Genomic DNA, 13794 nt, shown 5'->3' on the forward strand with positions numbered 1-13794 from the left:
AACACATAAATCAGAGACTTCATTGCTTCAAACAAGAGGACTTCTACAATCATAATTTTCTTAAAGAATTTGTATGTGTTTACACTTTAGAGCTTAAAGAATGGTAAACCAAGTTTAAGCTTAAGAAGCTTGTGACACTAAGAAAATCTAAGATCCTAAGTTTCTAAGAATTTTTGTAACGCCCTAGTTGTTATTTATTTATTTTTGATCTATTTAGAGTTTTTTAAATGATTTTAAATAATTATTGTTGATGTTGTGGTGTGATGTATTTTATTAAATGATTTATTTTTAGTATTTAATATAATATTGTGAGAAATAGAATTAGTTTGGGAGTTTGGGGTTAAATTAGAATTAATAGAGTTTATGAGGAGTTAAGTAATATTGGGAGCTTACATTAAGTTAAAAAAAAAAAATAGAAACTGTTAGTCAGAAGCATTTTCACGTACAACAGAGTTTTGGGAGAAAGCAAGAGAAAACCAAGAGAAGAGCCAAGTAGGAAGATTCTGATTTTTGGAGAGTTTTGTTCATCAAATCAAGGTAAGGGTGAGACTATCTCTCAATGATAATGGTTATATAATTTCTGATTTTGGTTTAGCAAGGTTCTAGTTGAAATTAGGAAATTAGAGGTTAGGTTTTGGAGTATGATTTTTGAATTAAAAAGTGTAGAATCCATGACATTAGTGTTAGAATATGTTCAGGTCGTAGACAGAAATTTATTACACTTCTATAATTTGTTTTGCGGATTGAAATTGAGAAAATTGGGATTTTTGGGAAAAACCTGCACTCTGCCCGTACAGATCTTCATCGCTCGCCCCGCGAGTAGCTTGTCTCGCCTCGCGAGCAAGACCACTCGCCATAGCGAGTAAGTGAGTGAGAGATCATGATTTTCAAATTGTTGTTATAAGACGTAAGTTGGATAGTTTTGAGTGCCTGGATGTTTTTAGAGAGGACTGAGACAATTTTTAGATTAAAGATGATTAGAGAGCTTAAGAATGAAGATTTAGTGAGAAAAATGTCAAAACTCCCGAGAGCATCATTTTCTTGCTCGCCACGTACTCGCCATAGCGAGTAACCCATTTCTTGAGTTCGCCATAGCGAGCAGATGTACTCGCGAGGCGAGTTGCCCTGTACCTGAAGCCGTTTTTATGTATTTGAATATTGTTGGTTGGATTTTGTGTAGGACAAATAGTTATGATTAATTGTGCTATTTTACCGGAGCTGTTGAATTAAGTATGATGAATTGTTGATTGTTGTTATGTATATTTATATTTAAATAAATTATACAAGTTGTTGAATTTCATTTCAAAGGTTAATGTATCATTGGTTGACTATGTTGTGGTGTAAGTCATATTCATATATATATATATATATGCATTGTTGAGTACCAGTTGTCGTCGTTCATGTTGTCGTTGTGTTGTAGTTGAGTTGTATGTTGATATACACAAGTGGAGTTCATTGCATAATCATAAACTATTGAGGGCTCATGCCCTGGAACGCCTTGTCGTTCAATTGTTGAGGGCTTATGCCCTGTGAATGCTAGTTCATTCAAACCGTTGAGGGCTCATGCCCTGTGAATGCTTTAACCATTCAAACTGTTGAGGGCTCATGCCTTGAAATTCCTTGTCATTCAAACGTGTTAAATGGTACCACATGCATGTGCATTGTCGCATTTTATTTTTTAGTCATAGTAGTGTTGTCATGTCATTGCATAAGTCGTTGTTGGTTGAAATTGCCGGATGTTGATAATGTTGTTGATCATGAAATATATAAATATATTGATGTATTGTTGTTATTTAGGGTGTTAGATTCAATCGATGAATTATATATCTATTATTGTTGTTTGTGAATCTCACCCCTTCTGCTTGAAAATGTTGTCCTTCGTATGTGTAACTTGCAGGTGATGAAGAGTAGTAGAAGTGGTGGCTCAAGTGTCTTAGGGCTCTGATACGTAACGGGATGGGATATTGTTGTTTTATTTCCATTCCTTATGTATCAATTTTGGAACATGTTGTTGGAGCCTTTATTGTTGTTGAACAAATTGTTGATGATTATTTATGTTGAGGCCTTTGTGGCAGAATTTACGGTTGGTTATTTAATGTTAAGTGATTGAAAAATATAATGTATATATAACATACGACTTCATAATTCAACAACTTCATCACAACCAATCCAACATCAGAAAAATGTATAATTAATAATAATCATACTAATACATCAAGTTCATTCAACATAGTATATTTTCACTTAGTTTTGTATTCACTCTAATCCGAATTTCATTAAATTACACCAATTCGATTATCAATGTGTTCAGTAGGATTCAGGGTATATATAATGGTCTTACAAGTTGAAAGGAACATTTAGAAATGCTCAAAAGGATCCCCTAGTGCACGAAGCAAAGTTCAAAAAGTGGCTGACTAAGGTCATCTTCGCTTAAGCGACCGGCTCACAGAAATTTGAGCGAACTTCTGGCAGAATGAAATTGATTTATCGCTTACGGGTTTGCTTATGGTTCGCTTGAGCAAACTCTTGGCAGAATGGAATTATTTTTTCGCTTGCAGGCTCGCTCATTGTTCGCTTAAGCGAACTGACAAAACAGAATTCTAGGCAGCTTGCTTGAATGCTCGCTTAAGCGACGGGTCGTTCGCTTAAGCGACCATTCATCTGGGCAGTGCAAAAACCTACGGGTCCAAACCTCTTCTCGCTCCAAAAACCCAATTTTAATCCCCTGATCACCCAAAACGTTTTCCAACAGATGTTTACAGGTTCTATACACAACTAGGCATCTAAAGGAACACAAAACAGGCATCAACAACAACAATTCAGATCATTCTAGCAATCATACAAAACTTCTCCAATTTATCCAACAATTCTAATTTCATTCAAATTCTGATCACAACAACATTATAGATTAAGAAATCATTCTGAACACTAAATTACAACACATTAAACATGATTCTTACATCATTCCTTTCAAAATCAGCATCAACCCTAATTCCCAATTTTTATATTCAAGAACAATTCAATTAGATCTATTTTTCAGAAATTATGTATTAAGATTATTGAGAGATAGTCTCACCCTTACCTTAATTCAGAAAATCGCACGACTTACGGTTGATTTTGGCTCTACTTGTTCTTCTCTCTCCTTGTTCTTTGTTTTCTCTCCCAAAACTTGTTTCACGTAAAACTGATTCTGACCTTTTCTTTTCCTAACTCCCAAAACTATAACTCCCCCCTTTATTTCATTAAACTCCCCTTAATTCTATTAATTCCTAATTAACTCCCCACACTCCAAAATAATTCTATTTCTTATAATATTCTCATTATATTAAAATAAATCATATAATAAAATAATACACACCACATAAATCACACATATTATTTAAAAACACCTAAAAGACTCTAAATAATTCTAAAATAAATAAAATAACGACTAGGGCGTTACACACGTGGTCAGAAGAAGGCAAATAATACTATCAGAACTTGAAAGCGACATTCCATCAAAAAAGACAAAATTGGTCAGAGTCACCCAGACTATTGATGTGTCCTCAAGAACAAAACTTGTTTTCATGAGTCTTTAAAACATCTCTTGATCAGAGCTTTGATTTTCTGTTGACCTTTCTTTATATCATTCTCTAAGTTTTCAGAAGTTTCCAATGCTTCTCTTGAATACCATAATGTTTTCTATTTTGCTTAGAACTTGACATATCGGAGCCAAATACTTGACTTTCAAGTCACAATTTAATTATATGGTCATACATACTTGAAAACACATTATAGAACCAAATTATTCCTTCATACATTGTTATCATCATACTTTAGAGACATTGTTCTAAAATTCACTCTGGTTAAAAAAAACATTTTCTCAACTTATACAAGTTACACATTTAATATGTATTAATTTGATGTATAATGTTATTTTTAAAAAAAAAAAATCATTCTATGGTACTCACAACTAATAAAAAAAAATATGTTGTCACCTATTCGATGCATCATTTATACACATATTTGTTTCATCATTCGTTACTGTCTTTTACTAATGATTAAAATGTAATGAAGTTTAATAAAAAAAATATGAGGTAAAGGAAAACATTCAATATTAATTACAATTTTATAAATGGCTTCTTATAACTCTTAAGTGCTAAAATTCATTTATTGAAAAAAAAAAAAGTGCTAAAATTCATTTAATTGAAGTTGATGGAGCATGGATTTTCTTACTTATAAAACAATCCAAAAATTGGCTTTATTGCATTCAAAGAAAGATAAATATGACTCAATTTCTCTTCTTTATCTTTGTTTTGATGATCTTTCTTTCTCCATTTCTTGTTGAAATGGAAAAGAGTATGACACCTTTTACACCTTTTTAATTTTTGAGCAATGATATTTAAACAACCATTTGCTAACAACTTTTATGATAATCTCATTTTTCTCTCTTCTTATTGGTCAAAAATAATGGAGAGAGAAAAAGGAAGAGAGAGTAAGAATATAATGTGAGTATGAGAGATAAAGTTGTCTAAAAGTTGTTAAAAAATGGTTGTACAAATATCATTTCTCTTAATTTTTATAGTTTTCTGGTTTACTTTTACACAATATTTATCACTTTTAGTAACATATTTTTTCTTATTTGACAATGCAGCTCATGTTCGTTGCATTACTGCCGATGATTGTCCAAAGGTGGAAAGACCTCTCAAAATGAAGTGTATTGGAAATTATTGTCACTACTTTTTAAACAACTTTTAGACAACTTTATCTCTCATACTCACATGGTTTTTAGAGTAATGATTAATATAGAGAAGAAATACATCACGAATTTATCACGACACCGCACACTCACGTATTACCACTAGTTTTTATTTTATTTTTTAAAGAACCACTAGTTTTATTGTTCACTCTCATATATTCCCCTCATTCAATATTCATTTTGTTATCACTTATCTATGGTCTTTTGTCTTCCATCCATGTGCATTTCAACTTTCATGGCACTATGTGATTCACTCTTCAACTCATCTATAATTAGGAATAAGGACTATGAAACACGTACACTCATAAAAATGGATTAAACCAAGAAGCGTTTCCCCATGATATATACCTTCACATACTTTAGCCATGATAGTTGTTATTTTACAAACATGTTGTTTTTAACTATATTCGGGACACATTCGTGAGGGCTATATATATATTCGTGATATATAGCACCACTCTTATTTTTGACAAACTACTTTTTAGATTATTGATGGTGGGTATGAGTTGGCAAATGCAAGTGCACCAAATCGTGCTCAAGTAATATAGTAGTAAGTTATATTTTTTATAGGGATTGTCATTCAACTAAATAATTACTTTTTTTTTAAATATTCACCTTCTTTTTTTTAAATATCATAATACAAAGAATGTAGGTTGTAACACCCTATTTCCTAACGATAAATATTAAATAATAAGAATTTATTTAATAATAATGATGTTACAAATCTTCACATGACATCACATAATAGCCTAAAGTTTCCTTTTAAGTAATAATTTAAACGTTAAAACAATCCTCTAATCTCATTAATAAAAGTTTCTCTTGTCATTTAACATCGTAATAGAAATAACAATAGTTCTCAAGATTCAATCTCCAAGATAAATAAATTCAACGTCAACTTCAACCCTAGTGTTACATATCAGAGCTCGCTCATATTCGAATACATGTCTAATCATTACTAAAATAAAATTGACGGAAGACAATTCCTGTCGAAAGTGTCCCGCAACTAGATCTCCTCGTCCTAAGTATTGTACTCCACGGGTACATACACCATAAATACAACAACTAGAAAGGGGGTGAGAAATCCAGCAATAACATATTATTAGGAAAAAAACACGCACGTTAAATAAATATCAAGGAATGTAATCTCTATTATCTCTTCACCCTCAACAGTTACCATATATAATATCTTCATTCACTACAAAAAAAAAAACTGCATTTTGCGACTTTTAAAAACGTTGATTGCGACTGTTAGAAGGGTCGCAAATGTACATTTGCGACTGTTCCCCAACAGTCGCGGATGTTGGGGTCGCAACTGTCTTTTGTATCATTTTTCACATAACACAGCAACACATCATTTTTCACACTTTAAAAAAACAAACATCATCATATACATGCATATGGACTCTCCTATGACCTATATGAATGTGGTACCATAGCTACTCACAATTTTTCCAAAGTTATATTAGTGGACTTTTCTCCCACATAGTTGTTAGAGGTATGTTACTGGACTTCTCTCCCACATAATTGCCAGAAGTATGTTAGTGAACTTTTCTCCCACATCATGCAAGACACCATGTTATAAACTCTATATGGCACAAGGAAATAAATTCAGCAAGTATTGCACATATACACTTAAACACATCACATAATCCACATATTAATGCAAGACTCCCCTTAAAATGCACGACTCTATTGCAAACACACGAAACATTATCACTCTACTCATCATCATAGATAAACATTATATATCTCCGTCATAATAGTATAATTATCATCATTCTCTTTGTTCCTGTAATATAGACATTATCATCCTCGTCATCATAATTTAACCACTATTACTCATTAATATAATATAAACATTGTTTCTCATCGTATTTATTTATTCACATATATATTATATCAATCATCATCACTCTTTATCACAGTTATAGGATTCCTCATCATTACTCTCTATCAACCGTTTATATCACCACCTTATCTCTTCATTAATCCAACTCTTACGTGTGATGCATTTCTACGTCAACATCCCTCTATATGATTTTATTATTCATCTTATGGACATAATCTATTCTCTCGTCTATCCTAAGATCTCTATAAACTTTATCCCTGATATCATACCCTATTCTTCATTCTTAGTTTCAAGATGTTTTCTTATTTTTTATCATTACATACAACGTCTCCTCTTTATATAACTAGGTTCTTCCTCACCATTGTCATTAACTCTTTCATACTTATTCCTCTCATTAAAGTTACTTTATATCTTATTACCTCGTTCTCACATTCGTCGCCATGTATACATCGACCATTCTCCTAATCTTAACTTCATTCTAATTTAAAATTATAATCTCACCTTATCATCACCTTCAGCAACTTTCCTCACTACGACTTCGTTATAATTCAAGGTTTTGTTCTCTCGATACCGGTTGTTATTATCATCGACTAACCTTATAACTAATATCTCTTATCCTCTTTCCTATTCATCTTGCTCTCTTCTAATCAATTTTGTACTTATTCATCGATATCCCCATTCCTAAGATCTTTCTTTACTAAGTACACAACTCCTTATCTTCCTTTACATTTCATCTTAACGACCCTCTCATCGCCTACGATCATCTAAATTCGACACCTATTATCTTTATTTATTTTCACAAATTGTACGTTCTTACCTAACATTCATATTGAGTTATTTAACTACATTGACTCGTTCAATCTTTAACTTAGTAAAATTCCTAAACTCATTATTGGTTTAAGGAGTTTATGTTTAACCTCATCAATTACCCAAAAAGCACCTACTTCATATTCCCTCTCAACATCGTCATTTTCACTTATTTATCTCTTTCATATTTTATACCCGCTGAATCGACTTACCTCATTAGAACTTTTAAATATCCCAAGGGATTCCTCTCGTTGTTACCTGTAACGCCCTGCTACTATTAAAACGATAAAATATGCGAATAATATAAATATTCAAGAAATAGACGTCACATCTTCAATAGTTCTCAAAACATGCATACTAAAATTTTCTCATAATGTGGCAGAGGAAAAATAGCATACATCTTCAAATAGCCATGTCATAAGCATCACAAATACATCATCAGATAGAATCTGTAATCTCAACACATGAGTAAAATATCAACAACATAGTCAATACCAAAATAAAAGAAAGACGAACACCCTAAATCAGAGCCCTAAACTAAGACTCCAAAACGGATAACGGAGGAACCTCCCGCTATTCGCAAGCACTCACCAAGCAAGGAACAAAACTACTCATGCACGTCGTCTACCCATTCATACAAATACGTACCACTGAGGGTTAGCTTCACATCATCATAATCATAATTAAGCATAAACAATTGAAAAAGTTACATCAAATCAAACTTCAAATGATTAAGCAAAAGAGAATCCAACTTCAATATTATTCATCGACACAAATCAATGCAAACAATCTCAAGTATGCACCTCATCAATTAGACTCTGATGACGTCAGCTTCTGATGGTTCTTTAGACTCTCTGATGACGTCAGCTTCTGGTACACAGCTTCTGATGGTCTTCAGACGCTCTTTGTCTTCAGACTTTGTCTTCTTCAGATTCTATCTTACAACACAAGTTTCCTTTTTGTAAATTTCATTGCTCTCATTTGTTCCTTCAAAACCTATACTTGAATTAAAGTCTTATAAATCTATGTCTATGGTCTTGCACACTAGAACAAATATTTGGAACATATATCTATGGAAGGTTGTACAAACGTGGCTCTGTATGATATGGAGATAAAATGGTGTAGATGAGAATCAATAAAAAAAAAGAGGTATATTGAGAAGCTTTTTCAAACAAGCTTAAAATGGTTAGTGTGCATATCAGAAACTATTTTTCACAAGTTCTTCTAATATTTCGTGAGACAAGTATAATATAAGCTATTTCACAAAAACAATAAATTGAAATAAAATTTTACTCTTCTAGCATATCTTTTGTCTATTCATTTAGCTATTTGACAACACTTTGTACTAAATCGCCTTTTATCACAGTAAAATATCAGTTTGTTAAAATTCCGCTGTGCATAGCGCCGCTATTCGACAACACAATACTTCGGTCGGTCACTTTTAAGGTACAAAACTCCCTGGATTACAAGAATATAATATCTCAAGTCAAAATTTCACACAAACTTTGTCATGTGAGGGTTTTGGATCTACTTTTCTCTTCATAACTATTGAATAGGGTAAGGTTCTATACATATTTATGAAGAAATAGATACATGGAAAAAATTCATCACATGTCGTGTGAAATTTTAACACGAGAGGATTACACAACACGACCTATACTATACAAAAACTGAACAGATTTGTATTTGCTTACTCCTGGCATTCATTCGGGTTTCATGTTCGAATTGTCTTCTTGACTGTGCTCGATTTGCTGAGTTCTTGGTTCTGGAACAAGCTGGCCAACTTTTGGATACTTGTCTATGAATTTATACTCCCAATCCTCTAAAATTGCTAGCTCTGACTCGTCCAAACCTTCGAGGTTGCCATTAATATCTTGAGGTTTAAAAGATAGGAGAGCAAGGGCTCGGCTACATTCCTTTCCGGCAAACATTGCATACGATCCTCCTGGTCCGTAAAAATTCCTGGATATACATGATTAAGCAAAGCCTATCAGCTCATTAAGGAGAAAACAACAGGTCAAAGTACATTACATCACCAATCATAGATCGTGGAAAACAACAATTTGTTCAAATTCTGCTACTGAACAGTACTATAGAGCCGATATAGCCACTATTGAACAACATTTTGTACCAAATAATGTATTGTGGAAGAACAGTGATTTGTTCAACTTCCACTACGCTATAGCTCAATAGTTGCTATTTAACAACATTGGAAACACCACATTCTAAACTACTGATATAATTATGCTTGACAACGATGAAAAACGATAGTAAGGAGAAAGATGGAATATTCAACTCATTCTAAGCAAGCAGAACCTGAATATAGGTAGGTTTCAAGAGGTGAAGAAAATGCATCACAAAAGTAACTATAGAGCCGCTATAACAACTATTTGACAACAGCTCATCAACAACTTTTTGTAACACAGATCAAAAAAGCAACAATAGAGACACTCTTTTGTGAAGAAAATGCATCCCAAAAGTAACTATATTCAACTCATTCTAATCGCAGATGGCAGAACATGGTGGTCTGTTCAAAATCAGCAACGCAGCAGTGCCATAAAGCCGCTATAACCACTATTTGACAACATTTTGTACTAAATACCGTATAGCAGAACAATAGCAATTTGTTCCAATTCCTCTAAACTACTGAGTATGATTAAGCTTCAGTGCTAGTCAGATGGAATATTCAACCAATTCTAAGCAAGCAGAGGTGGAAAAAAAGTGCATCACAGGAAGTAACTATTTGTTTACTTATACGTCAAACCATAAAATTTGGCATGAGTGCAGTGAGTTCAACTCGAACAAATGATCTAACGAAATCATCCACAAAAGGTATTGTGCATGACTGAATTCTGAAAAATGCATACTTCGTGATGAAATAGACTGCGGGCTAGAATTCCATGGCCATCATTCTAGGGCAAGTTCAGATCATTTGTGCAGGCAAGTAAGTGCGAAGACAATTTACACATTTCTAAAATTTAACAACATATTTCCCAGTACAATAACATTGTTATTCTAAACTATGGAAGTGTGAGCAGATCTTGAGAGAGTAAAGCTACAAGTTAGTTCTCCAAAACACGTATCGCTAGAAGTGAAAGTAGTAGAATTCATGCATTTCACATAAACATTTGGTCTTCAACATAGATCCACATCAATGTCATATGACTTGAAGCTTATGTGACATGTTAAATTCATGCATTTCATGTAAATTCTTAAGGTTATCTAATCGAGTTCCAAACACGTTAAATAATATTTATCTGATAAATCTCATATGTAAAATATGTGACATCGATATAGGATCCACATAGAATGTCACATGTTCCATTAGCGTATCACATCATTGTTTTCTTTTGTCCGGAATGACAAATACCGCCTTAAAGCTCAGACACACAAAAGGGAGATCGTTCAAACTCAAAAACCCCGGAAAAATGTCCAGCCTAGCAATCTTAGCAATGTCAGTTGAGCTAGGCCTACGGACTATCACATCATAACATTTAACAGAACGGTTTGATGATTTTGACTAACTTTTTACACTTTTCATAGATATATGGTCTGTTTGGTAAGACATGTTTTAGAGCTTATAGCTTGTGTCATAAGTTTCATTTGATTAAAAAAAGACCCGTTTGATAACTGTCTCTTTCTCACGATCTTATAGCTTAATTTTACTAGCTTATAGTAGTTTACGATAAGTTGATTCGAGTAGCTTAAAGCTTATAGCTTATATCATATATAACTTAATCTTACCCCTGCAATCTTAATTTAAAAAATTAAATATACCATTTTTATGTCATTTCATATTTATAAGCGAGTTCAATCCTTTAATTTTACCAAACACTGCAAATACAGACACTCCTCAGATTAGGCGTGTGGACACATGTCGTGTCAGACACCTACACGACACCGACACATATAATTACACTAAATTATGTCATTTTCTCAAATTATTAGGAGTGTCGATGTGTTCGTATCCGTCATTTTCTTAAATATATCATTTTTATGTCATTTCATATTTATAAGCAGTACAATCCTTTAATTTTACCAAGCACTACAAATGCAATGTTAGTTGATTAAGTCAGTTCAACTAACTTAATCAATTAACTTATCCACCATCAACTATAAGCTAGTTTATCACTATTCAAATAAGTCAATCATGGTCAACTCTAATTAACAATTTCCACATTCAGTACAAAAAATCACAATTTCCACATCAACATAAAAACACAAAAAATTAAAATTAAAAATAAAATAAAAAGTAGAAAATTACTTACTTGCCCTGAGAGACATCATAGATATTTCCCTTAACAGAAATCAAAATGGGTTTATTTTCATCAGACCCATTATACAACCTCAACTCCTTTTCACTAATCTCACCAACCTGAACCGGTTTTTTTGGCGGTTCAGTAACATCATTGAACCGGGAAGAACCAAACCGAGCCGAAACAACAGGCGGTTTATTGAAATCTTGAGGAGAAACAAACATGGAAGTAACGGTTCGGTAAACAAGGATGGATAAGAGTGTGATTGTGAAGAAAGCTGTTGGTGATAGACCTGTGTAGTATGTTATTGTCTCTGTTATGGTTGTGTTGAAGTAACTCATTTTTTTGAGGATGTTTGGTTTTTTTTGTGTGTGTTTGTTGAGTTGTTGAGAATGTTTGGTTTTTTTGTTGTTGAGTTTTTTGGTTGTTAAGGGAAGAGGAGAGAGAGAAGAGATGGTAGGTGAGTGAGAGTAGTGGAAGCTATCAAACACAAATCTTGGTTGGTTTAAGTGTTTAGAGAGATGAAATGATGAGATGTACTTTTCGAATTTTGACTTTGTTATAAGTTAATCAACCCATTTGGGTTGGTGTTGGTGTGTTGCTAAAACTTTAGATTAGATTTTTTTTATGTCAATTTTGGTAAGAGGAGTTCTATGGACACTCTCTTTCTGATACTCTTTTAACACTTATTTTTTTACTGGATGAAATTCATGTGGGTATCATTGTAGTTTTATATAATAAGACAGTGAGTGTTAGAGAGTGCTAGAAAGAGTGTGCCTAGCATTTCTCATTTCGATAAACTAAATTTTATGCTCTAGTTTTAAATAGAGCCCTTGTAAATAAAAGTTGGTTTTAAATAGTCTTCAATAGTGAACGATGGAATTGATTCTTTTAAATTAGTTAGTTCTTGTATCAGATATTGAGTTCTAAAAAAAAATATAAGGTATTTTATAACTGATCATTAATAAGTTAGGTTATAGCAAAAAAGCAAATTAATTGATTGAATTTACAATGTTTTTTTGTAAAGTTTATAAATATGAAATGATGTAAAAATTATATTTAATTAATATTTATTTTTTTTCAATTGAGATTGCAGAAGTAAAATTGAGATAAAAAGTTATAAACAATAAGCTACTTGAATTAGTTTATCAAAAACATTATATAGTGTATGTATGGTTATGTGGTAACAATAAGTGATTTCGAGTCAATAGATTTTGTAAAGTTATTTATGTTTGAATGTATTTATGTAAAATTGGTTTCAACAAAGAAAAAATATAGCTGAAACATTATATAGTGTATTTATGTTTGAAATTTGTAAAGTCATACACGCATATCAAACCAACTTTATCTTTAAAAATCTGACTTCTCAAAAATAAAAACTTCAAGAACTTGATGTTTTTTTCTTTCTAGTATGAACTTTGTTTATTAAGAAGAAAAAAAAAGCTCTTATTATTTAAATTGAAAATAGGTGAGTTGGATCACTTGACTCGAAATTCAAAGAACATTAATAAAAGTGCAAAAAATCAATCTTAAAAAGTCATCACAAATAACCCACAACTTCATAGAGGAATCAAAGTTTAGTCAAACATTGTTTTAGAGAAGATTCGATCTAGGGTATATATAACGATTTCTTAATAACTTTTTCCTTTTGTAAAATGGCAAAAAACAAAAGTACTGGATATAAGGCTCAGTCTCAGGCATTAAGTCTTAATATAGACTCCAACTCCAATAAAGGAACCTGTCAAAAGGTATTTCTCAATAATTGTTTAAAATCAACTACTCTGCTATTATTTTTTATGAACATAATTTTATAGATAATGGTGACTTAAAATCAATCATATTATTTGAGATTACAATGTCAAACTCTTACCTTAAATTGCCACATCATAGACAATTTTGTTACTTTCTCCCTTGTTACTTTCCAAAATGATTTTCCATTTTGTCAAGGATTCAAATGAGGAACTAATTGATGAGTTTTATGTAGAAAAAGTTGTTTTCCATGTTTCAATTTGTTGAACACATAATTCCCAAATAAATTTTTCTCTTTAAACTTGTTAGCAAGTTCCCTAAGGGGCACTTGTTATCATTTCCTTTTAAATTTATATAAATTTATTTTTGTTTTAACCTTTCGGTCCTAAGAAAAT

General features: G+C 32.1%; 1 protein-coding gene and 1 long non-coding RNA gene across 4 annotated transcripts; one reads left to right on the top strand and one right to left on the bottom strand.

The window, feature by feature from the left end:
• Window positions 1-4181: 4181 nt before the first annotated feature.
• On the top strand, window positions 4182-4950 carry LOC11422098 (uncharacterized). The gene is made up of 2 exons (XR_003013286.2): window positions 4182-4338; window positions 4634-4950. It is a non-coding gene; the product is annotated as an uncharacterized lncRNA (long non-coding RNA).
• A 2864-nt stretch (window positions 4951-7814) lies between these two features.
• Window positions 7815-12252, bottom strand: LOC11416017 (probable steroid-binding protein 3). Of its 3 annotated transcripts, none has more exons than XM_024786620.2 (3): window positions 11663-12252; window positions 9089-9356; window positions 7815-8381 (listed from the first exon to the last, which is right to left on the bottom strand). In XM_024786620.2, the coding sequence occupies exons 1-2, from the start codon at window positions 11989-11991 to the stop codon at window positions 9098-9100; spliced, it is 588 nt and encodes a 195-aa protein (XP_024642388.1). In that variant the 5' UTR covers window positions 11992-12252; the 3' UTR covers window positions 7815-8381; window positions 9089-9097. The 3 variants fall into 3 exon arrangements, with proteins under 3 accessions (XP_024642388.1, XP_024642387.1, XP_003618943.1); XM_024786619.2 differs by having other exon boundaries at window positions 7815-8390; XM_003618895.4 differs by lacking the exon at window positions 7815-8381 and having other exon boundaries at window positions 8738-9356; window positions 11663-12251.
• Window positions 12253-13794: the final 1542 nt, after the last annotated feature.

The sequence above is a fragment of the Medicago truncatula genome, chromosome 6 (assembly GCF_003473485.1).
Source record: "Medicago truncatula cultivar Jemalong A17 chromosome 6, MtrunA17r5.0-ANR, whole genome shotgun sequence".
NCBI lineage: Eukaryota > Viridiplantae > Streptophyta > Magnoliopsida > Fabales > Fabaceae > Medicago > Medicago truncatula.